This window comes from Aythya marila (assembly GCF_965140915.1).
Source record: "Aythya marila genome assembly, chromosome: 16".
In the NCBI taxonomy this organism is placed as follows: Eukaryota; Metazoa; Chordata; class Aves; order Anseriformes; family Anatidae; genus Aythya; species Aythya marila.
This window is the reverse complement of record NC_139057.1, coordinates 2,897,542-2,924,165: the sequence shown is the minus strand read 5'-3', so window position 1 is coordinate 2,924,165 and position 26,624 is coordinate 2,897,542. Positions and strand designations below refer to the sequence as shown.

The window sequence follows — 26,624 nt, the reverse complement described above, 5'->3', positions numbered from 1 at the left end:
TTTCTTAAACTTCCAGCAAAGTTCTGCCGAAAGAAAACCCAAGAAATGCTCCACATAATTAATTTCAATCGAAGAAATAAATTCAATGGCCCATTTAATAAACTTCTTTTATTTAACAAACTTCTTTTTCTTTCCTTTGGTATACCAATTCATTTGTAGTCTTAGCTCTTTGCCAATAGATGTCTGATTTTTAAAATTTTTTGCTGGTTATAAAGGTGCTACTTTTATATACTCTTTAATTGCAGGTTTGTAAAAATGTGAAATTAAAAACCCCTCATCCACATGAAAAACTAGGTACGGTTTGTTTCGTTGTTGTACACTTAACAGATGGATTTCAAAACACAAAATACCTGTATATAAAAAGGAAGATAGTGCACTTTAAGCTTATAACATTCCGTTTTCAAATCCTCCATCCAATAATCAGTAACACTGTTCTTCTGCAGCCTTCTCCTAAATACGCATGACCCTTCCATTGTAAAATAAACAAGACAGCAATATTTGACTCCTTTTTTAAAGCGTGTGCTGTAAGAACAACTTTGACACCAAAATATCACATACCTGAGATGTAAAGGTATGGCTCCTAAGGTCTTGATTAAATTCTCTTATAAAATTACAATTCAAGTTACTGGAAAACATAACCTTATAATTTTAAAAAGCAATATGCTCTTCTTAGACTTTTTCCATTTCTGTACTGTAAATGGAAATTTTAAGATAAAGATGCAAGTAGAAAAAACAAAATCTCAGAACAGGTAACGCTGTGAATTTTTATAAGAAAAGCATTATGCACAAAATGCAGCAAGTGAAAGTCCAGTATGTTCTTGCCTTTTACCTACCTGAATATTTTCATTCACAGTTGTTCAAAAATTGCTAATTTGTCAGTACATTTTGTAAGGCTAGATTTACAACAGCATTTTTGTAAAGGTGAGAATATACAGTATATACTGAAGACATTGACTCAGTCCTTGCAGTGTTGTATATTATCTATGGGAAATATAACAGCAGTTATAGTTCTATGACTGATTAGTGGAAGATGAAGCTTCTGCTTCTGTTGGTTTCTGACCTTCCTTAGGTGTTTCTGGCTTCATCTCTTTACCGATCTCCCTACTTTGACTCCGATCTTTCCGATCTTTTCCTCTTTCACGATCTTGATCTCTGTCTCGATCTCTTTCTTTCTCCCTGCTTCGATCCTGGTCTCGGTCTCTGTCACGATCGCTGTCTCTGCTTCTTGATCGTTCTCTGTCACGTCTCCTGTAGGTGTTGTCTCTGTGTCTCTCCCAGTCCCTGTCTCTGTTCCAGTTTCTGCCACGGTCTCTTTCCCAAGGTCTGCCATGTTCTCGATCCCTTCGTCTTTCCTCAAAGGGTCTGCTTTGTCGATTATCTGCTTGCTGAGGCTCTGGCTGATCTAAAACCTTGTCTTTATTTCCTCCTTCGTATCTCTCTCTCTGTCTCCCTTCAAATGTCTGGCCTCTAAATTCAAGATTTTTGCCTTCTCGGAAGTCAGATCCTGACCACTGTCCTTCTGACTCAGGCCCTTGCCCAGGAATACCAGAAAGAGGTGCAGACGGCCCAGCTTCCTCCCACATCTCCTTTCTGTGGCCTGGTGGATGACTGGGAAGGTCCAGGAGTGGTCTTGGGGTTGGCTTCATGTTTTGTGGCGACTGACCTTGGAAATGAAATCTGGAAGGGGGAGGTTCGTTTTGTTCTGGAAACATTGGAGGTGTGGCTCCTCTTGGTCCTCCAAACTGAAGCGGAGCTGGACCTCTCTGGTTGGCAAACCTGGGTGGTGGACTCCCTCCTCTCCGTTCTTCAAATGGCTGTGGCAAAAGTCCTCGTGGGCCGGGTATATGGTTTGGAGCCGGACCTCTTTGCCCTTCAAATTGATTTGGGTGAGGCCCTCTTGGTCCCCCAAAATGACTAGGGGCTGGACCTCTAGGCCCTCCGAACTGCGGACCTCCTCTCTGTCCTTTAAACTGAGCTGGTGGGGGTCGCCTTTGACCTCCAAAAGGAAAAGGCGAAGGTCCTCTGTTTCCCATGAACTGAGGTTGATCAGGGCCTTCAAACTGTCCCGGAGGCCTGATCATCTCGTTATATTGGGAATCTGAGAATTCCCTTTGTTCCATGTGAGGCTCCCTATGATCTTCAAACTGAGATGGTGACATTCCTCTTGGAACACCGTGATAAGACGGAGCAGGGCCCCTGTTATCACCAAACAGAGATGGTGGTCCATGCTGTGTAGAAAACAAGGAAGGAATGGGACCCTTTTGACTTCCAAATCTTCCAGGGGCAGATCCTCTTTGTCCATCGTTATTTGGAGAACCATGCTCTTCTGAGAACTGTGGCGCTGGGCCTCTAAAATTAGGTCCATGAGGTCCTCCGGGTGCGTTGAGCATCAGTGGTGCTGGAGGTCCTCCTTTCTGCCCAGACAAAGGAAACGGACCTCCAGCTCGGTTCTCCTCAAAGTGCTGTGGGAGAGGTCCACCCTCACCCTGAACTGGTGGAGATTCAGTTTGTTCTACAAATTGATGAGGCTGAGGGTTTCTCTGTTCTTCGTATTGCACCGCAGAAAGACCCCTGTCTGGTTCAAAGTGACCAGGTCCCTTTTCCTGAGAAGTAAACATTGGATTTGCCTCATTTGACCAGGATACTTTGTGCATATCTTGCAAAGACTGACCGTCATTAGATGTGGAGAAATTAGGCTGAAAAGACGTACTTGGAGGTGTCGGAAGCAGCACTTTACGTAAAGGCTTGGATGTAGAAGGTTCTGCAGAAACTGCTTGACTCACATTTTCCAAAGTAACTTGAACAGTATTTTCAAATTTGCTATTAGGTGCCTCTTCCTGCAGCACTGCAGGAGCCTTTTCACTGGAAACCCAATTATCACCACCGTAACTAAGCTGAGTAGCAGGAATTAAAGTTTTATCTTCCTTACCAAGTGAAGTCTGCAAAGTGTTTGGAAAACTCTCTTGAGGGTCACAGCTCTGGTTTAAAACTTGTTCTTGCTGATTGGAAGGTAAATCTACTTTTTGCGCAGCCTGTTGGTCCTGATGGAACAATTCAGTCTTTAGTAGGGAAGATTTTGGTGGAGGTGACATTAAAGCATCAGACACCGAGAAGTGAGCCATTGAAACACCAACAGCTGCTCGTTGTTGTCTGAGGGCTTCTTCTTGCTCCTCTATTTGTCGTTTCTGCTCTTCTATTTGTCTGTCTAATTCTTCTAACATTTTTTGCTGTTCCACCAAGGATGAAGGCACAAATAAATCTGGCACATACAAAGCAGGTGTTTCCACAGAAGTGTTTTTAGTGTCTGTATACATTTTGTTAGGTAAATCATCAACAGTAACTTTTGATTCCAAGATAGATTCCAAGATAGTTTTGTCTTCCGGATCATAGGCCTCAACCTCTAGTTCTGCTGTGTTACTGGGCTTCTCCACACTATACAGTTTTTTGCTTTCACCAGTCTGCATTTCAAAAGCTTTCTCTGGATCATATTCTTCTTTGGGATCGTATGGCCTGTCATCCTCCTCATCTTCTATAGCTTTGTCTTTTGACATCTGTCCGAACTGTTGTACAATGGGATCTAGCAAAGGAACAGCTGACACACCTCCATCCACAGCTGCTTGAGCTTCCTGATTTGAAGACTGGACAGTTTCAGTCTCTTTAGCAAGAGGTTCAAAAGTCTTCTTTTTACCAAAAAGTATCTGGAGGATGTGCTCAAGAGGTGTGGCAGTTTTTGAGGATGAAGAAGGTGTAGCAGTAGCACTTGTAGAAGCAGTAGTGGAAACTGGTGGCGTTACGGTACTTGTGGTTCCACTCTTAATTGAGGACAGTATTACTGAAGGTGTAACTGATGAGGTTTCTGGAACGGGAAGTGGGGGTGGAGGTGGAGGAAATCCCGGTGGTGTTGTACTTACAGCTGAATCTCCCGAATACAGTGTGTATTTCGGAGTTTTCTTTTCTTGTGAAGAAGCTGCTGGCCCCTTAGAGTACAGCGATGTTTCTGTTCCCTTTTGCACCTGAATTCGGCTGCGCTTTTCCTCTATTTTGACTGTATCCATGCTAGTAGCAAGACGCTTCCCTTTCTGACAGATAACCAATCCAAGAATTAAATTCGGACGTGAAGACTCCAGACCTGAAAGGAAACACAAAGATTGTATATGTAAAAAACTACTATATTTTATCTGTGTTTTCAATAGGAACTTATCATTTTATATAATGGCAGCTATGAGAGTCATAACAGTAACAGTTCTTCTAAATTTCACGCAGTGACATTAATTCATAAGCATATGTATCTATATTTATTTACTATTTATATAAATTTGTATACAGTAACTAAAAAATATTTTAATTCTTTCCCTTGATATTCTTTAATATTGCAGTAACAGGTATGATTACTGAAAGATGTCCTTGCAAATGTCTCTAATGTTCAAAAATTAAAGTTTTCCTATTTTTGTATTATTACTTTCTACTTATTGTTGTCCACTTCCCCCCCAATCAAATATTGCCTTTCAAAATACTTTGCAAATACCTTATATACACAGAGATACTGATAAGTGAGAAAACCTGGACAAGCAATCTAACTTTCTGTAGGACTATGTTGGAATTGAAGAACCAGAAATAAAGAGAAAAAAACTAATGCTATTAAAACAAACAAACAAACAAACAGCAACAACAAAATACAAACACTTCATTTTCTGTTACAAAAAAAGCACAAGGCATTGTTAAACTTAATAATTACATTTCTGTTCTAATCTGTGCTAAAATACCGGACTGACATTTACACCATTCCATCAAGGTGACTTTTAACACTGTTGTAGAATTGAGTTTGATGCCACAGACCCTTCCCTAAGTAAGAAATGTGAGCAGAATTACTCCATTGTGAGAGGGCAGGGACGGCAAGATGTACAACAAAAGGAGGCAGGACAGGAACTAAACATGTAATTATCTTTGGTGAATCTAAGATTATTTGGAAAGGATCAAAAATCCTTGATTCACCCAATTAAAAACTCCTTTCAACCCATTGCCTAAAAGCAATCCTAGCAATTCTGATCACTATAGTTTACTACCCCAGATGAAATTACATTAATACATAACATCAGGGCATAGCTCAAAAGACAGCTTACTTGGGAAGACTGTGTACACTCTGAAGAGACTCAATAGTTAGGTATGATTCACTCTGAGTGACTGCTTTACATTTTTTCTTTATCAGCATGTGAGTAATGACTCCACATTTGGTCAGCATCGACCCGTGCAGAGTATCTCTCAAATCTGTGTTCACCCTAAAACTCCTCATAAGCATTCACTGTTCTTCTGTCATTAACGTATTGGTTATCTGCTCTTCTGCAGAGACCTGTGATTTATCCAACTAGTCACAACATGCATCTCAAACACTGAATAACTGAAACGAGCAGGTTTCAAAAATCTATTGGACTGTGTATCTAAAATTAACAGTAAAAAAAGATAAAAAAAACTGTTCTGAATCCCTGTAAGAGACAGAGATCATCGCTAATAAAAGGACAGCCTATGTTTGCTCAAGAATGCAAGTAGGGGAAGATCACTTAAATGCTTCCCTAGAGCAGGTTAAAAGCACAGCGGAAGACTGCAGACGTAGCCAATTCAATGGCAAACTCATATGTTACTGTCCAGAAAGGAATGTAGTTCATTTATTCAGGCTGGAAAATCTAGCCCACAGTTTAGGACTCTGTCTGCCTCCCTGTGCCAAGTGTTAACACTTACATGTTCTTGTTTTTTGGTTATGAAACAGGAATAATAGTTTTTGCCTACTTTTCAAGAACTGGGTAAATTAAAGACTACCAGGTGCTTACATTCAGCTTATAGAGACTACATGATGACTTGAGGTAGCAACAAGCCTGCCTTTTTAGCTGTAGCCTGAAAACAATGACGTAGACTGTGCACTGTTCAGGGATGGATAAGACAGGCTCAGAGTGTATGAGAAAAATCTTGTCCAAGAACACAAAGCAAGCGCCCTTTGCAATTTCATGCAGGAAAGAAGAGTATTTTCCTAGCATTACATTGCTTGTTGGTGGTGCTTTTTTGTTATTGTTTTTTAAGTTGCATGCCATTAACATGTGAAAACCTGGCCAGGCAGAACACACATCTGTTTATGAATATAAGCCCTGAGAATGCTTTATTGAGTTTAGTCCTAAACTTGTATTTGGGTAGTAGAGGACAGTCAGCTTGTCAGAAAGGTCAGCTCCTTACGTGTTTTAATGTGTAATTATTTTGCACTGTTTAGTATTTTGCAAACCATCCTTACAACAATGAAGTTTTGCCTTCATTGTAACCTGTAGCTCTTAAGCTCCTCAACCTGTTACTCTATATGAAAAAAGGTACTTATTTGGAAACTAAGCATATGCACCGCCTCCATCCTCAGATGAAGATGACTTCAAATTTTGTAATATAAAGGTGTTTCACGTCTGAATTCGTTCTCATTTCTTCTGTTTCCATGTTCAACGCACAAAGATGGAGCAAATTCAAGCCATACATTACTGCTGATAACTAACTAAAAATAGAAGGTTGTAATATATACCAACCTATACCACCTACTGTCTGCCACCTACGCAAAAGGAATTTGCCTACTCCCAGGCAAAACCAATGTTCTGAAGTCAGGGATTTGTCTGGAACTTGATCCAGGTAGCACAGAATATTTCAGACCCCGTGTACATGCATATTGCATGCACAGCGTAATACATACCATGAGATAACAACAACGTAGTGAAACCATAAACGTTACCTTTGTCTTCACAGATTTCTTGACTGCTCCGTGGGATAAGAGTCTCCTACGTGATATAAGGGACAGCACATGGCTTGTAGGGACCTAAAACTTGGTAGATTTATGGGTTGTTGAAAGTAGGGTCGGTATAATGTTCTGGTAATGTTTGCTTGTTTGTCTCAATATAGTGGCTGTTCTATGTACTCCATTTTATGGGTAAACAAATCCTCCTAACAGCAGATATTTATCTTGTTGGAAAGGCTATGTGAGTTTCAGACCATGTCACCTTGAGATGATTGACTTTGCAGTTTTTTCCTATACGCATACTTTTAAAATGTTTTTATAAAATTATATTTTTTTAATTATGCTTACATTAAACATTCAAAACCAATTGGACTCTGATTTACTCGTTTTGTAATTTTACCTAGCAGTTAACCTCCCCTAAATTTTGTGCTTACCTGGTCCCTCAAAGGGCAAGAGTTTGGAAGGAATTGGGTCCTTAGAACTCAGTGGGATCAGGTAGAGATCCTTGACATGTCTTTTGTTATTAGTTACAACACCAAAACGACCACGACTGCTAAAATAGGAGTAGAGAGAGATATAGACAAGTTCTTCTTCTTCTGTGGCAGGATGGAAACGAATCAAACACAATTTCTGAAATACAAAATCAAAGTGGAAAAATTCAACCTGTAACATATCAGCAAATAAAATCGTAAAAGTACTCAACTATTGTTTTCCAACACAATACTCAAGATTTAAGAAAATACTGTCATTCAATCGGTAATATTAAACCAGAATTAATTTTGTCATTTTCAGAAATACCAACTATTTACGTATCTCACATCAAGCTACACCTCTTTAGGTTCAGAATATTCAAATAATTATGAAAGAAATGGAAAATTCTTAGATTATGTTTGCATACTGTGCTTCATTTTTACTAAATCCATAAGGGTTTAAGTAGTAAAATTTATTACATACACTTACTAATAATTTCCTCGTCTTTTAAAATTGAATTTCTATCTTCAGTAACTGAATAAATAGATGGTTTATATTCAATCATTAAAAAACAATAGGTTGTATGAATGTTTAACTACTACACAGGGAAAAGATGATTGGCAGCTCAACAGGCAAACCAGTTTCTTCAATAAACCAAAAATTTCAATGGAATAAGTGGTAGCAGTAGTTTTCTAGGTATGATCAACATCAATATAAATTAGTAAAAAGGAAATTCTATTAAAAGCTGCTGTATATTTCTTCCTGGTTTTCCAAAGGATTTTAAGTAAATACCTTAGAAAGTGAATATTTGAGTTTGCCAACATAATCCCAGACCATCTTCGGTGAGATCCTCCCACCAATATGAATCGTGTCTGGTAAATCCTAAACAAGAAGCATTACATGGTCGTATAAGAAAAGGAAAGAGAGGCTACAGTTTTGAACCAGCACAGATTGCCCCATCCCAGTAGCTTAGGCGATAATGCAGTACTATATTTTACTAAACTTGCACATATACATTCCTAATTTCAGATGGGCTATTTCCAAAATGCAAGGCGTTCATTATGGCATATTACTGGAAGACTGGCAGTACACACAAAACAGAAAAAGCACTGCCTGACGAAGATAGTAGTGGAAGGTCAAATACTTTTGTATGCCTATCAGCCGATTATATTTGTTAGCTTTGCTTTTACAGGGAACCTGTTATATGTAGTATAGCTTTTATCTACACTTTCAATTTATCTGAAATTTTTGCACCCATATGAATTCTAGTTAGCTTCCTGTCATGATGACATGAAACCTATTTTAGCAAAAGCAACAAGAGAGCCACCAACCCTCCTAAGAAAAGACCTAAACCACACGCCTGAAACCCCCAGTCACAACAAATACACTTCTTCAGAGAAGTTAAATAACTGCTCAGTTGTTTCATCACAAGCTGTCATACTACCTAATTAGTTGAATGTACACCCTCCCAAAATATAAAAGCAGTTGCATCAAAGTTAATCAAAGGATGATATTTTTAATAAATGGCCAAACTTTTCTAATAGATCACATCAGTGATCCATCTGTTTGTGAGCAGAACAAGGCATCTATTTCAAAACACTTGCTCTAGAACTTCTCGTCAAAAACTGATCTTGAAATCAAGCTATTATTCTATGTTAGATACTAACATATATATAAACATATTAACAGACGTGAGAATTCTTCACAAATATGTGAGGAATTTTTTTTAAAAGGCTCTCTCTCCTTCCCCCCGCCTCGGGCTACTGTTCCTATTACTAAAGGAGATTACTAAAGGGATGCAATTTTTTTTTTTTTGTTACACTTCCAATATAACAACATACGCAGTGACCCCAGCCTTTCTAACAACAGGAACTGCAATATAATCTAAACGCATAAACGTGTCAGTGCTAACCTCACTAAAATAATCAAAGCACCCGGAGACAGGATATGCTTTAGTGACAAATTTGCCCACACTCTGCATATTAATAAATCCTTTCCAAATGGTGTTGAGGCGAGAGAGGAAGAGAGAAGTATCGCTGCCTTGAGGTGAGCGTGGCTCGGCAACACTGCAAAACAAATCCAAAAGAGAAACGTTATAGAGCACAGTAAGAATGCTTCCTTCTTCTTCTTTTCTTCCCACCTTTTATTGATCAATTACTTGCTTTTTTTTAAAATAAAGTAACAGAAGCCTTAGTAAGTGCTTTGTTAATGTTTTCCACTTTCATCCAATATAGGATGAAAGTCTGGAGCAGCTTTAAACCAACCCTCACAAACACTTAATATATTTGAATGCACGTGCAGATTTAAAGTCAAATATCTTGCAAGTTTTATTTCTTCAAATATCTTGCAAGTTTTAATTCTTCAACACATTGAAGAATTTTTACTGTCAATGTATAACGATGCTCAGAAAATTTTACCAACTAGAGAAGGTAAACAAGGAGATGATGAATTAATAATTTAAAGTTCAGGTAATCGGATTTAAAGTTGAACATGCCTTTTGATTATTGGTAGGGGAGGGTAAGAAGCAAAGGGGGACAAACAAACTGAACATAGCGAGACTAAAGATTCAGTGGCTTAGCTTACTATTAAATATACACACCTGATATTGGGTGACTGATGAACAGCTAAGTATCTTGGATCTGGTGAGGATGATGGTTTTGTCAATATTGATTTGGGGACAGTCATAACTGGTTTTGACATTTCCTGCTTTGTCTCCCCTGTTGAAACTTTATCAGATGCAGTACCAGAGCGCAGGGCTGTCGTCGTAGTACCAGAGGAGCCGCTCATTGCTGTTCTAGAGTCTCGGCCAGAAACTGTTACAGTTGTGACAACTGCACCAGTGCAAGAGGCAGGAAAAGTCGAAGGTTCTTCAGATGAAGAATCTGTGTTGTTATGGCCTTGGGTTGTAGGAATGTAAGTTCTTTCTAAGCTTGACTGGGAAACTGCTTCTGCTGCAGGTCCAACTTCGGTTTCCTCTGTGTTTTCAGAGGCTGCCTCTTTAGCAGGCTCCGCTGCTGCTGATGGTGCAGAACTTTCATATTTTGGCTGAACTTCTGGTTTAGATTTTGACTCTGCTTTTTTAGCAGAAGCCATTAATTTTATCTTCTTCGGTGGTAGTTCATCTTCAGATGCTGAAATCTGACCTACAAAATTAATTTTAAAGTGTTTTTGATTACTTTTTAACAATGAAAAGGTCTGAAGAGAAAAACAAGTAAGTAAGCAATGCTCTTAACAATTCTTTTACTTCAGAGAAAGTCAACACAGTAGATACCTGTACAGATTTTGCAGTTCAGGTCAAAAAGATGGGCTCGATGTTCATTTGTTGTATCCTTCAACACACTGCTAAAAACATCTAGAGAAGGAGCACTATTTACATTTTGTACAGTTCGGGTTGACTTCTGCTTCTCCTGGAAGTGAACAAACACAGAAAACATTCTGGTTGATTGCTAAATTCAATCATAAAAAAATACTTTTGAAACCGTTAATTCCAGTTCTTTAAAAAGATATTAAGGGCTGTGCAGAACTACTGCTCTGAGCAGCACTTATAAAAAGATAGAATTTTGAAATATTCTTCCCCTTTTGTCATTTGTTCAAGAATATCATGTCAAACAGAGTTCTCAAATAGTATTTGTCCTCATTTCATTTCATGTAATTCTGAAGTAGATACTATCACATTAACTGCTTCCTGAGAATATGGAATTGTAATACTGATTACATTTTTGGGGGGGAAAACAATTGGCTAAGATTTTGCTGTAAACTGAGACAAAGGTCTGAAAAACACGCATCATCTGATATTTTAGAAGCACATGCTTATATATATGCCTGATACTAGGCTGTTGCATTCCTTCAAACCAAAAGGAAAATGCTCATAGCACACCTACTAGGTGATATTCTTACAGCTCATTGAAACAACCTGCATTTCTGATACAAAATTTGAGGCTCTAGTTAGCATTTATCTCCCTTGGCACCTCCACGCTAAAGCAATAGCTAATACTTAGAATCAGACACCGGGGGAGAATCTTCCATATTTACATCTGGCACTTGTTCCCGTTTTACAGCTGCTTTCTTGATCTCGTGTGATTTGGTTCTTGACTCTAACATCTGAGAGAAACAAAAACACTTTAGTAAGAAGTCTGCATACTGATGTTATAATTTTATTTTGTATTTTCTTATCAGTTGGCTAGTGGAAGAGAAACAGCTTACGTTATTCATATTTCATTAGGAAGAAAACCATATATTAATTATGGGTGGTAAGGGCTGGTGAAGTTACTGTTAGTTCATATCTAAGGACACACTGGAGAATTGTATTGCTTACCGCTTTGGCTGGTTTCTCTTTCCATACAGACAGTTCTTTAGATGAAAGTTCTTCGGGTTTCATTCTCACTAGTTTTGACAGTGAGATTTCTTCACGAAGAACACGATGAAAAAGTCCCTAAAAAAAACAAACCACACTTTGTTGCCATGCTGAATAGCTTAAGCAACTAACATGATTTGCAGTGCTGAACTGTCAAAACCCTTTCAGGTTTCTTAATTCCCTATTAAAAATGCAAGTTAATCTTAAGAAAACTTAGAATGGTGCAGCAACCAGAAACTAATGATGAAATCATCATGAAGTATGAATTTTCCATATTACCATAAAATATACTATCAATTCTACTGAACAGGAATTTCGAGAGATGAACTGCCACTCCCGTTTCTTATCTATAGTAGATTTTTTTTTAAAAAATTACGTTGTCTAGTCACTATTTCCATCTACACCAGCTTCTTTTTCCTTTAAAAGATAAATTATCATGTACACAAGTAGTATCCCATACAAACTACAGAACGTCACAGAAGAAAACATTTTTTTTTCCTAAGAATGCCACTCAATAAACAAATATTTCACTACAAAGGCCAATCTTAATAAATACACGCGATCCAACTGGACTTCCATTCCAACTGGATTATTTAATATTTGAATGGCTTTAAAACAATTTTTTGTAGCATAATTCATAAGTCTCTCTCTTGAAACTACACATTGAGGATAGATTTTGATGTATTATTTAAAAAACAGAATATATTTCAGTACGTTTACTGTATAAGTAAATTCCAAACCTGATTTTTTGGGTCCTTGAGATTGAACATGATGCTACGGTATTTACTCTTGTATCGGTTGTCCGTAACTTGAAACAAATTAAACATCTCCTTTTCAATATTGAGTGCTACTTTCCCTACTTCACTCTCTGTCATGACCAGATCATCACTATCATTGACTCTGTTAAAAACAAGAAAGGGTATGCGCATTTACGTTAGGCACGAATTCTTCAGGCAGCATTCATAAAAACTAAATTTTCAGAGGAAGGAGTTAACCACGCTTTTATTCACTCAGTGAGGACTTCCTTAAAACACATTTCAAAGCCAAAGTCTATCTCAGGACCTCAAAATGTCAACTCTGGCAACCTTTTGCTACTGTCTACAGAAGACCACGGAAGACAGCCTTAATGAACTCAAGTCAGGTCAGTCCTTACAAATACTCCTACTCATGACACTGTAATTAGTTTTTTGTTGTTGTTTTTTTGTCAGGAGCTACTGAGGGAGCTAAAACACTTCAGTTTTAATCTTAGACCCTCCACTGTGAACAGCATTTCTACTTCAGAGACACTACCAGAGCACAGTGGCCTAAGCCTTGACAGCTGACAAGAGCTTTAATATTTGTGGGACAATGTTTCAGCTTTTTTTTAAAAAAAAAAAAAAAAAAAAAAAAATGAAATACAGTTGCTAACTTTGGGAGAAGAAGGAACCTCTGCCTCAGCAAGCCCTACACTATGCTTCGTACAACCCCTACATCTCCAAACACCACCATTGCCAGATATCAGCTTCAGGTCACCTGCATTATAAACATTTCTATGTTGTGATTTAATTCTTCAACTGTCATTGTCTCTCACTACAAATGGGATAGTGACGTTTTTTTAAAGGCTTTTTCACATGCCCAATTATTTGACATCAGATTTTTTATTTTTAATAAAGCTCTAATGCTAAAAATACTTGTAGTAATTTCTAGCACAAATTAAATCCCTTAGTATCACTTAGCAAGAAAGAAACAAAGCTCTGCAGGCTAACCCTTTGCTTCTAGTTGTAGCTTCCTATATAAAATAAGTGCTTTGAATTCCCACCCACCTCTTCCATAAAATTTCTTTTAGGGACTGACGAATATTTTGTCGAATCTGTGAGTTGGGCTGCGACTGGATAGGGCTAGCTTGTGTTTTTGCTTGACTACTTCCAGATGCAGTAGAAACGGAAGACAGCGAAGGCCTTTTGAGTCCTCCAGCCAAACTGGATGCAGCTGGTTTTTTGGAAACTGGCGAGTCATGAGAAAAAGCTGCTTGTTTTGAAGGAACGCCGCCTGTTGAAGGCCATGGTTTCTTGGGAATTACACCTTTGAAACTCCCAGCAGGTTTCAGTGTCTGCTTCATTAGTGATGTGCTAGAATTGGAAGGGGACTTCTTTGTTGGAATATTTTTAGTGAGGGAAGATGCATGTTTCTCCACCATAGATGCTGAAGCAATAGCTTTCTTTGATGCCCCTATAAACTCTGTCGCTTTATCTTTCTTTCTCTTCTCTTCCTTTTGAGCTGTTAAAACAAAGAAGAAAATGCAGTATTAAATACTTAACATTGTAACTTCCTGTTTATGAAGACCAGCTGTCAATCTATAAGGAAGTCTGTGAAATACCTCTGGAGAACTACCAAGTATATAATTTAAGCCATTCATTTTTAAAGCCTTTTTAAAAGCCTTTTTAAAAAATGTGTAAAAGTTGACTTTTTTAAGAAGAAATTTGCCTTTGATCCTGCAGAGAGCACTTCTCAGAGACTGTCTGAAGAGTTTAAAAGAGTTGCATTTTGGTTGTAAAGGTTGAAAATCTTAGTCACAAGCTATGCAAGAAAAAAAAAAAGACACCACCTTCAAAGATTCCTGAGTTGGACTTCATGATTAAGCTTCAAAAAAAAAAAAAAACAAACAAAAAAAAAAAAAAAAAAAAAAAACAAAAACACATTTTCACAAAGTCTTTGAAAAAAAAAGCAACACAACCCATATCTCACATTTAAGCAGAAATCCTCACTCCAAACTTTCTACTTTAAGGAGCAAGCAAAGAGAGTCAAGTTAAACAACAAATCAATTGCTTAAAATTTTAAACGTACATTCAAGCCATTTGGTTGCTAGTATGAGTATCACACTGTCGCTATAAACTATCAGATCTTCTCATTTACTTCCCAGTTCAACTCTAGATTTAATACTATAATATTTAATAATTGAATATTAAAACCACTGCTCAAACTGCGGCTATTTAATTCCCACCAACTATTCCATTCACAATATCCAAAACTGCCATTTAATGTTTTTTCTAACATCAATATATTGACAATACACATAATGCACAAGAAAATTTACAAATTACAAGCGAAGGCTCCATATACTGAAGTTATAATTGCACAGGACTTTAAAATCAAGCATTTCTGTAGGTTGCATTTCACCTGTCCACATTTTGGCACTGACAGGAACAATTCAGCAAAACATAATAAGCCAAAACACATTCTCCAACCAGCAAACGCAATGTGCTCCACTTCAGATTGCCAGAAGCATCGTTTACAGATCAGAGTTACCGTGGGCAGAGTTACCGTGACACATTCATTGTGACAGCGCAAAGGTTCCGAGGGAAACCAAGAAACAACTCCTGAGATGAAGTTGTTCTGATTAGGAAAGCTAAAGTTACTTCCCCAAAAGTCTTTTTTCTCCTCCTAAATCTGCATTTGACTACTGACCAGTTAGTGACTTCTTTATTTTTTAATTATTATCTGATGTTTTCAGCTAGCAAGGTTTTGTAATCAGAATTAGTCCCACAGCCCCGTCTGCAGAGAGCTATGTGCTTCCCGGGAAGGATGCAGAAATTTAACTTTGGTTAATTTCATCACAAACCGAACGGACCCTTTTGGTCTTCCATACCTGCTACAGTGAGAGCAGACATTATCAGGAAGGGTCTAACAACCGATTTCCCTCAGACTTGAGGGGGACAAAGGTAGGGAGCACCCTTCTGAAGCCCAGTTCAAGAAATCCTCTAACAGCATAAAGCTTGAATAGAAATACACCTCAGAAAGGGGAAGATTTGGATTACCTAAGAAACAATGCAACTACTCATTTCTGAGTGAAACAGCCTTCCCACCTTTGCCTGTCGTTAAATTCTGTTAGACGCTGAGCATTTGTAGTAGGCACCTCCAGCAGCACGCAAGCTTGTAACGAGCTGCACTACACTGCCTCTTACTGCCAGCATGTTTCACCACCAATACACAAGCTGGTGGTTAAGATGAACCATAAAACCGATGCTGTACCTGAATTTTCATAAGGCTAGGCAGAGAAGCGGGTGCTAAACGTTGCCTGGAATACAAAGTGAAGTGGAGGATGCGGAAGCACTAGCTATGTGGATCCACTGTGAGTGGATGCCTTGCCAAAGGTTTCTGAGTGAAAATTATCTGAAGTGTAAGATGAAACACACTACATTAAATCATTCCAAAGAGCGTGAAGATCTTACTATAGATTAAACTTCTTGTTCACCCACTGTTCCCGTACTTTTCCCTAGGGACTGGTCTCAAGTACTGACAAACTGAACACAAACCCAGGGGGATGTTGAGCTGGACTCACACTGACTTCTCTTCTGTTTCTATTATCTCCCAAAGCCTACCCCACAAACCTTACACTATCTGTCAGGAGGCATTGAGCTATCCCAGGAAGGAGAACAGGGATCAGAAACTATCAGTGACATTTTCAGTTTGGTCAAATGAGGCACCTGGAACTTAATACACTGAGGTAAAAAGCTGAACTACTTTGAATTAACAGTCTCGAAAAGCTAGAAGATGAATATCCAAAATATGCGTACGATAAGGTTGTGAGAATTTCTCTACTTCTGGTTCCTGGTTTATCTTCTGCCCAGACTTGTCTCTTCAGGCCGGTGGGACAGCGCACCTCTGTCTCACTACGGAGCGGCAGGACAGCACAGCTCAGGGTTCAAAATGACCACAGTACAATTCGGTCCTCGGTGCTATGATTTTAGTTCTTTTGGGTCGCAGCAGAAGTACAAAACATGAAATACTAAGCTTACATTCCATACTTATAGTTTGATCATCTGTTCAAATTAGTTAACAAGCACGCTGATAGAACTAAGAACAGCAGTTAAGATATTGTGTATATAAAAAATATATCCGTGCCCCAAACCTTCCTGTGTTTCAATGGCAATATCACAGTAAAACTATATACACATAAAATAAAAAAATAAATAAATGGCACTAGCACAAAGGTAGATTGAAGTTCCCAGGGTTGATAGGCAGCAGCATCAGTACAGGTTCAAGAAGAAAGATGCACAAGCATCCTTTATTCTGACAGTTCACGTCATGGCTATTTTGAAATGTTTCTACAGTAGAGCACATAACTCAATGCTTCTTTAGCCAACAGAAAATGTGCAGATATTTCAGCCTCGTGGAAGTCTAACAGTCTCACAAACTAAAATACTACTTTATAATTACAACTGTCTACCTAACTACTTGATGGCAGGGATTCTGCGTGTAGTAAAAGATACCTACACTACATAGGCTATTCGGTGCTTCAGAACACCTGTGAAGTACTTTCTCAAATCTGCAGGACACCTCACTACATTTGAAGGATAGTGAAGTGGTGTGTGTGTTTTGACAAAGTATCGAAGGTACTTACATCCTACATATGTTAACAACCTTTGACAGAGGTACCTCATCTTAAACAAAAAAAAAAAAAAAAACAAGAAAACACCCTCACATCCCATTTTGACTATGACAAAATGGATCGGCCCTGGCAGATTTTTTGGTTTACTGACAGGATTAGTGTTCTGCCAGACAATCCAGCTGCACCAACTCACGCTGTCCTTGCACAGGTCTTGTATCCAATGCACAGGAGGGCAGGAGCACACAGCAGAGCACAGGGGAAGTAGCATGACTGCCTCTTCTGGCAGCAGCTCACCAGTCCAACAACTCCTGAGATGAAGTTGTTCTGATTAGGAAGGCTAAAGTTACTTCCCCAAAAGTCTTTTTTCTCCTCCTAAATCTGCATTTGACTACTGACCAGTTAGTGACTTCTTTATTTTTTAATTATTATCTGATGTTTTCAGCTAGCAAGGTTTTGTAATCAGAATTAGTCCCACAGCCCCGTCTGCAGAGAGCTATGTGCTTCCCGGGAAGGATGCAGAAATTTAACTTTGGTTAATTTCACCACAAACCGAACGGACCCTTTTGGTCTTCCATACCTGCTACAGTGAGAGCAGACATTATCAGGAAGGGTCTAACAACCGATTTCCCTCAGACTTGAGGGGGACAAAGGTAGGGAGCACCCTTCTGAAGCCCAGTTCAAGAAATCCTCTAACAGCATAAAGCTTGAATAGAAATACACCTCAGAAAGGGGAAGATTTGGATTACCTAAGAAACAATGCAACTACTCATTTCTGAGTGAAACAGCCTTCCCACCTTTGCCTGTCGTTAAATTCTGTTAGACGCTGAGCATTTGTAGTAGGCACCTCCAGCAGCACGCAAGCTTGTAACGAGCTGCACTACACTGCCTCTTACTGCCAGCATGTTTCACCACCAATACACAAGCTGGTGGTTAAGATGAACCATAAAACCGATGCTGTACCTGAATTTTCATAAGGCTAGGCAGAGAAGCGGGTGCTAAACGTTGCCTGGAATACAAAGTGAAGTGGAGGATGCGGAAGCACTAGCTATGTGGATCCACTGTGAGTGGATGCCTTGCCAAAGGTTTCTGAGTGAAAATTATCTGAAGTGTAAGATGAAACACACTACATTAAATCATTCCAAAGAGCGTGAAGATCTTACTATAGATTAAACTTCTTGTTCACCCACTGTTCCCGTACTTTTCCCTAGGGACTGGTCTCAAGTACTGACAAACTGAACACAAACCCAGGGGGATGTTGAGCTGGACTCACACTGACTTCTCTTCTGTTTCTATTATCTCCCAAAGCCTACCCCACAAACCTTACACTATCTGTCAGGAGGCATTGAGCTATCCCAGGAAGGAGAACAGGGATCAGAAACTATCAGTGACATTTTCAGTTTGGTCAAATGAGGCACCTGGAACTTAATACACTGAGGTAAAAAGCTGAACTACTTTGAATTAACAGTCTCGAAAAGCTAGAAGATGAATATCCAAAATATGCGTACGATAAGGTTGTGAGAATTTCTCTACTTCTGGTTCCTGGTTTATCTTCTGCCCAGACTTGTCTCTTCAGGCCGGTGGGACAGCGCACCTCTGTCTCACTACGGAGCGGCAGGACAGCACAGCTCAGGGTTCAAAATGACCACAGTACAATTCGGTCCTCGGTGCTATGATTTTAGTTCTTTTGGGTCGCAGCAGAAGTACAAAACATGAAATACTAAGCTTACATTCCATACTTATAGTTTGATCATCTGTTCAAATTAGTTAACAAGCACGCTGATAGAACTAAGAACAGCAGTTAAGATATTGTGTATATAAAAAATATATCCGTGCCCCAAACCTTCCTGTGTTTCAATGGCAATATCACAGTAAAACTATATACACATAAAATAAAGAAATAAATAAATGGCACTAGCACAAAGGTAGATTGAAGTTCCCAGGGTTGATAGGCAGCAGCATCAGTACAGGTTCAAGAAGAAAGATGCACAAGCATCCTTTATTCTGACAGTTCACGTCATGGCTATTTTGAAATGTTTCTACAGTAGAGCACATAACTCAATGCTTCTTTAGCCAACAGAAAATGTGCAGATATTTCAGCCTCGTGGAAGTCTAACAGTCTCACAAACTAAAATACTACTTTATAATTACAACTGTCTACCTAACTACTTGATGGCAGGGATTCTGCATGTAGTAAAAGATACCTACACTACATAGGCTATTCGGTGCTTCAGAACACCTGTGAAGTACTTTCTCAAATCTGCAGGACACCTCACTACATTTGAAGGATAGTGAAGTGGTGTGTGTGTTTTGACAAAGTATCGAAGGTACTTACATCCTACATATGTTAACAACCTTTGACAGAGGTACCTCATCTTAAACAAAAAAAAAAAAAAAAACAAGAAAACACCCTCACATCCCATTTTGACTATGACAAAATGGATCGGCCCTGGCAGATTTTTTGGTTTACTGACAGGATTAGTGTTCTGCCAGACAATCCAGCTGCACCAACTCACGCTGTCCTTGCACAGGTCTTGTATCCAATGCACAGGAGGGCAGGAGCACACAGCAGAGCACAGGGGAAGTAGCATGACTGCCTCTTCTGGCAGCAGCTCACCAGTCCAACAACTCCTGAGATGAAGTTGTTCTGATTAGGAAGGCTAAAGTTACTTCCCCAAAAGTCTTTTTTCTCCTCCTAAATCTGCATTTGACTACTGACCAGTTAGTGACTTCTTTATTTTTTAATTATTATCTGATGTTTTCAGCTAGCAAGGTTTTGTAATCAGAATTAGTCCCACAGCCCCGTCTGCAGAGAGCTATGTGCTTCCCGGGAAGGATGCAGAAATTTAACTTTGGTTAATTTCACCACAAACCGAACGGACCCTTTTGGTCTTCCATACCTGCTACAGTGAGAGCAGACATTATCAGGAAGGGTCTAACAACCGATTTCCCTCAGACTTGAGGGGGACAAAGGTAGGGAGCACCCTTCTGAAGCCCAGTTCAAGAAATCCTCTAACAGCATAAAGCTTGAATAGAAATACACCTCAGAAAGGGGAAGATTTGGATTACCTAAGAAACAATGCAACTACTCATTTCTGAGTGAAACAGCCTTCCCACCTTTGCCTGTCGTTAAATTCTGTTAGACGCTGAGCATTTGTAGTAGGCACCTCCAGCAGCACGCAAGCTTGTAACGAGCTGCACTACACTGCCTCTTACTGCCAGCATGTTTCACCACCAATACACAAGCTGGTGGTTAAGATGAACCATAAAACCGATGCTGTACCTGAATTTTCATAAGGCTAGGCAGAGAAGCGGGTGCTAAACGTTGCCTGGAATACAAAGTGAAGTGGAGGATGCGGAAGCACTAGCTATGTGGATCCACTGTGAGTGGATGCCTTGCCAAAGGTTTCTGAGTGAAAATTATCTGAAGTGTAAGATGAAACACACTACATTAAATCATTCCAAAGAGCGTGAAGATCTTACTATAGATTAAACTTCTTGTTCACCCACTGTTCCCGTACTTTTCCCTAGGGACTGGTCTCAAGTACTGACAAACTGAACACAAACCCAGGGGGATGTTGAGCTGGACTCACACTGACTTCTCTTCTGTTTCTATTATCTCCCAAAGCCTACCCCACAAACCTTACACTATCTGTCAGGAGGCATTGAGCTATCCCAGGAAGGAGAACAGGGATCAGAAACTATCAGTGACATTTTCAGTTTGGTCAAATGAGGCACCTGGAACTTAATACACTGAGGTAAAAAGCTGAACTACTTTGAATTAACAGTCTCGAAAAGCTAGAAGATGAATATCCAAAATATGCGTACGATAAGGTTGTGAGAATTTCTCTACTTCTGGTTCCTGGTTTATCTTCTGCCCAGACTTGTCTCTTCAGGCCGGTGGGACAGCGCACCTCTGTCTCACTACGGAGCGGCAGGACAGCACAGCTCAGGGTTCAAAATGACCACAGTACAATTCGGTCCTCGGTGCTATGATTTTAGTTCTTTTGGGTCGCAGCAGAAGTACAAAACATGAAATACTAAGCTTACATTCCATACTTATAGTTTGATCATCTGTTCAAATTAGTTAACAAGCACGCTGATAGAACTAAGAACAGCAGTTAAGATATTGTGTATATAAAAAATATATCCGTGCCCCAAACCTTCCTGTGTTTCAATGGCAATATCACAGTAAAACTATATACACATAAAATAAAAAAATAAATAAATGGCACTAGCACAAAGGTAGATTGAAGTTCCCAGGGTTGATAGGCAGCAGCATCAGTACAGGTTCAAGAAGAAAGATGCACAAGCATCCTTTATTCTGACAGTTCACGTCATGGCTATTTTGAAATGTTTCTACAGTAGAGCACATAACTCAATGCTTCTTTAGCCAACAGAAAATGTGCAGATATTTCAGCCTCGTGGAAGTCTAACAGTCTCACAAACTAAAATACTACTTTATAATTACAACTGTCTACCTAACTACTTGATGGCAGGGATTCTGCGTGTAGTAAAAGATACCTACACTACATAGGCTATTCGGTGCTTCAGAACACCTGTGAAGTACTTTCTCAAATCTGCAGGACACCTCACTACATTTGAAGGATAGTGAAGTGGTGTGTGTGTTTTGACAAAGTATCGAAGGTACTTACATCCTACATATGTTAACAACCTTTGACAGAGGTACCTCATCTTAAACAAAAAAAAAAAAAAAAACAAGAAAACACCCTCACATCCCATTTTGACTATGACAAAATGGATCGGCCCTGGCAGATTTTTTGGTTTACTGACAGGATTAGTGTTCTGCCAGACAATCCAGCTGCACCAACTCACGCTGTCCTTGCACAGGTCTTGTATCCAATGCACAGGAGGGCAGGAGCACACAGCAGAGCACAGGGGAAGTAGCATGACTGCCTCTTCTGGCAGCAGCTCACCAGTCCAACAACTCCTGAGATGAAGTTGTTCTGATTAGGAAAGCTAAAGTTACTTCCCCAAAAGTCTTTTTTCTCCTCCTAAATCTGCATTTGACTACTGACCAGTTAGTGACTTCTTTATTTTTTAATTATTATCTGATGTTTTCAGCTAGCAAGGTTTTGTAATCAGAATTAGTCCCACAGCCCCGTCTGCAGAGAGCTATGTGCTTCCCGGGAAGGATGCAGAAATTTAACTTTGGTTAATTTCACCACAAACCGAACGGACCCTTTTGGTCTTCCATACCTGCTACAGTGAGAGCAGACATTATCAGGAAGGGTCTAACAACCGATTTCCCTCAGACTTGAGGGGGACAAAGGTAGGGAGCACCCTTCTGAAGCCCAGTTCAAGAAATCCTCTAACAGCATAAAGCTTGAATAGAAATACACCTCAGAAAGGGGAAGATTTGGATTACCTAAGAAACAATGCAACTACTCATTTCTGAGTGAAACAGCCTTCCCACCTTTGCCTGTCGTTAAATTCTGTTAGACGCTGAGCATTTGTAGTAGGCACCTCCAGCAGCACGCAAGCTTGTAACGAGCTGCACTACACTGCCTCTTACTGCCAGCATGTTTCACCACCAATACACAAGCTGGTGGTTAAGATGAACCATAAAACCGATGCTGTACCTGAATTTTCATAAGGCTAGGCAGAGAAGCGGGTGCTAAACGTTGCCTGGAATACAAAGTGAAGTGGAGGATGCGGAAGCACTAGCTATGTGGATCCACTGTGAGTGGATGCCTTGCCAAAGGTTTCTGAGTGAAAATTATCTGAAGTGTAAGATGAAACACACTACATTAAATCATTCCAAAGAGCGTGAAGATCTTACTATAGATTAAACTTCTTGTTCACCCACTGTTCCCGTACTTTTCCCTAGGGACTGGTCTCAAGTACTGACAAACTGAACACAAACCCAGGGGGATGTTGAGCTGGACTCACACTGACTTCTCTTCTGTTTCTATTATCTCCCAAAGCCTACCCCACAAACCTTACACTATCTGTCAGGAGGCATTGAGCTATCCCAGGAAGGAGAACAGGGATCAGAAACTATCAGTGACATTTTCAGTTTGGTCAAATGAGGCACCTGGAACTTAATACACTGAGGTAAAAAGCTGAACTACTTTGAATTAACAGTCTCGAAAAGCTAGAAGATGAATATCCAAAATATGCGTACGATAAGGTTGTGAGAATTTCTCTACTTCTGGTTCCTGGTTTATCTTCTGCCCAGACTTGTCTCTTCAGGCCGGTGGGACAGCGCACCTCTGTCTCACTACGGAGCGGCAGGACAGCACAGCTCAGGGTTCAAAATGACCACAGTACAATTCGGTCCTCGGTGCTATGATTTTAGTTCTTTTGGGTCGCAGCAGAAGTACAAAACATGAAATACTAAGCTTACATTCCATACTTATAGTTTGATCATCTGTTCAAATTAGTTAACAAGCACGCTGATAGAACTAAGAACAGCAGTTAAGATATTGTGTATATAAAAAATATATCCGTGCCCCAAACCTTCCTGTGTTTCAATGGCAATATCACAGTAAAACTATATACACATAAAATAAAGAAATAAATAAATGGCACTAGCACAAAGGTAGATTGAAGTTCCCAGGGTTGATAGGCAGCAGCATCAGTACAGGTTCAAGAAGAAAGATGCACAAGCATCCTTTATTCTGACAGTTCACGTCATGGCTATTTTGAAATGTTTCTACAGTAGAGCACATAACTCAATGCTTCTTTAGCCAACAGAAAATGTGCAGATATTTCAGCCTCGTGGAAGTCTAACAGTCTCACAAACTAAAATACTACTTTATAATTACAACTGTCTACCTAACTACTTGATGGCAGGGATTCTGCATGTAGTAAAAGATACCTACACTACATAGGCTATTCGGTGCTTCAGAACACCTGTGAAGTACTTTCTCAAATCTGCAGGACACCTCACTACATTTGAAGGATAGTGAAGTGGTGTGTGTGTTTTGACAAAGTATCGAAGGTACTTACATCCTACATATGTTAACAACCTTTGACAGAGGTACCTCATCTTAAAAAAAAAAAAAAAAAACAAGAAAACACCCTCACATCCCATTTTGACTATGACAAAATGGATCGGCCCTGGCAGATTTTTTGGTTTACTGACAGGATTAGTGTTCTGCCAGACAATCCAGCTGCACCAACTCACGCTGTCCTTGCACAGGTCTTGTATCCAATGCACAGGAGGGCAGGAGCACACAGCAGAGCACAGGGGAAGTAGCATGACTGCCTCTTCTGGCAGCAGCTCACCAGTCCATTGCCTCAGCTGCAAGGCGAGCATGCCCCCAGCTTGCACCATCTTCTGATGGGCGCTGTTTCTGGTGCGTGTTTGGAAAAGTTACCAGAAGTGAGTACTCTTTTCAGAGAGCAGTATACCAACATAGGAGGGTCCCCGCCGGCCCTTCAGCCCACCCTAGCGCTGAGGGGACCGAAGGCTCCCCCGGGGCAGCTCCAACCCCGCAAGGCCTACCGAAGAGCCGCCGCCAACCGCCCCTCAACCGCCGCCCTCCCGGCGCCTGCGGCCTGAGGGCGGCTTCGCCAACCGCCATGAGGCGGCGGCTCGGCCCCTCGCCGTCCTGCCGGGCACCATCGGGCTCCGAGCCCCGCAGGGACGGGTGCTGAGCCCTCCTTGCTGGTCCCGGCTTCGAGGGCTTTGCGTTTTGTTTCAGTTTAGGCTGTGGAGAAAGCGGCGGGGTGGGCGTGGAGAGCGCGGTCCGTGAGGGAACGGCGAGGGGAAGGCAGAGGAGTGCTGAGGGGAGGAAAGGCTGCAAATGTTTTAAGTTTATTGTTTGTTTTTTTTGCTTTTTTCCGCGTCAAGCCTCCCCATTCGATGCGAACGGTGCAGGAATGCATCGCCTAACACAAGTCGGAGAACGTCAAAGCCTTCGCTGAGGGAACCGCAGCCGCAGAGCAGGCGGCAGAGCTCAGCTGCTGAGCACGAAGCTCGCTCATTTCGGCGGCTGTGTGGCCTCAGCCGCTCCCGGTGCCTAAAAATAAAGCCAAAATAAAGCCAAAATAAAAATAAAATTATTAAAAAAAAAAAAAAAAAAAAAAAGAAAGAAAAAAAAAGCCGTATGGGAGCTCAGCGGCCCCAGCTGGGGCTACACACACGGCCCCGGGGCTGCCTCAGCTGCCCACCCGCGCACCAGCCATCAGGAGGGGAAATCGTGGGAGAAAAAAGCCACGATGTTTTGAAATTAACACGTGTGTTTTGTTTCTTTGTCGCAGGATGCTCTCTCCTCCCTTTCTGCCTTTCTCTCCCCCCCCCCCCCCCCCGAGGAGCACGTCTCCGCAGCACTGGAGGCAGGAGCCTGCTACACGCAGGTACGGTGGAGGTAAACGCCTTGGTAATGCACCTGTGTGTAAAAACTTTTCTGATGTAAACCGACTCAAAAGCCCCTTTCCGGTCTTCCGAAGTTGTCAAGTGGTATTACTGCATCATGCCATGAAAATGAGCGAGGTGCATTTACGGTTCCTTAATGGTGAACAGATTCTCCAAACTAATCTGTGATAAAAGAGTGTTTCCTATAAGGAAAAAGAAAACTTTCACCCATCTATTTCACAACAATGAAAGGTCCGGGAATCTAGTATTTCCATAGCTCAAAGCCAAAATAAATTACTTAATTATTCATTTCTCCAGATCTTTTTGGTGTAAAATCTGAAAGTAACTCAAACAACAAAATCTTCCGAATAAATTAGGGCACGTGTTAGAACTGAGAGAAAAAATCACAAGAACAGACTTTCACATGTTTTTCAGAACACCTACAAGTAAGTATCAGTTGGGCGTGGTGGCATCGTGTAAAATATCTTTTGTTAAACAGATGGAAATGAAACTTGTGTGCCATCAGCCTCTTGTGGTGGCATGTTGAGAAGTAGCAAAGCTAGTTAGAAAATAATACACATGTACAGATTTAAGAAATGGACAACGTTTCACTGTAGATGTTTATTCTACTTATCGTAACAAAAACCTGTGAAGTCCCATATTTTAATGTACAGTGATATATTTTGTCATATAAAATACAATTTACAGAAATTTCTATCAAGTAAACCTAAACAAACACACTTGCTTTTTGCATACTTTTATGTATGTCTTTAAATTAGAAACATCTCATTAAGAAAAATCTTACACCATAGTAGATGTTTGCATTTAATACCGCCTCTTTGCATTTTAACATTTTGTCTACAGGTTCAGAATACAGACGATCATTTCAACCAGCAAATCCTCGATGTATAAGGACTTGTAAGACGCACCAATGTGAACTGTAAAATCTGTAGTGAGATACATGACATACTTGCTACTTGTAATGTAGACTTCAAGATGCAAATGTTTATAGGAATCTAATTTTACATTTGCAAAACTATTTTATAAAAATATCAAAATACTTCTGCAGCTGTAATTTACATGGTCAAATTGTAAACCAGCAGGGTTTTCTTTATTTCATTCTTTAGAGTTACATACTTGAAGAATACATGAAAAGTAGCAGAGTAATGTATTTCACAGTGAAAAATTTCCCTCTTGAATCACATTAAGTATTACCAATCTTTTCAAACTTAATGCAGTTTTATACCTTTTTCAGTGGACAGTCTTATATACACTACCAGCATAAGCAGGGTCTGACAACAGTGACAATTTTTTTTTTTTTTTTTTTTTTTTTTTAGGAGAAAAACACTTTTAG

General features: G+C 40.0%; 1 protein-coding gene across 1 annotated transcript; it reads right to left on the bottom strand.

The window, feature by feature from the left end:
* Positions 1 to 820: 820 nt before the first annotated feature.
* Positions 821 to 24,900, bottom strand: LOC309884428 (death-inducer obliterator 1-like; the record flags this gene model as incomplete). The annotated part of the gene is made up of 12 exons (XM_082773382.1): positions 821 to 4,129; positions 7,189 to 7,384; positions 8,018 to 8,107; positions 9,138 to 9,291; positions 9,825 to 10,368; positions 10,497 to 10,660; positions 11,220 to 11,326; positions 11,541 to 11,657; positions 12,320 to 12,479; positions 13,382 to 13,835; positions 24,419 to 24,697; positions 24,810 to 24,900. The coding sequence occupies 12 exons, from the start codon at positions 24,898 to 24,900 to the stop codon at positions 1,011 to 1,013; spliced, it is 5,475 nt and encodes a 1,824-aa protein (XP_082629508.1). The 3' UTR covers positions 821 to 1,010.
* Between the last annotated feature and the right edge of the window lie 1,724 nt (positions 24,901 to 26,624).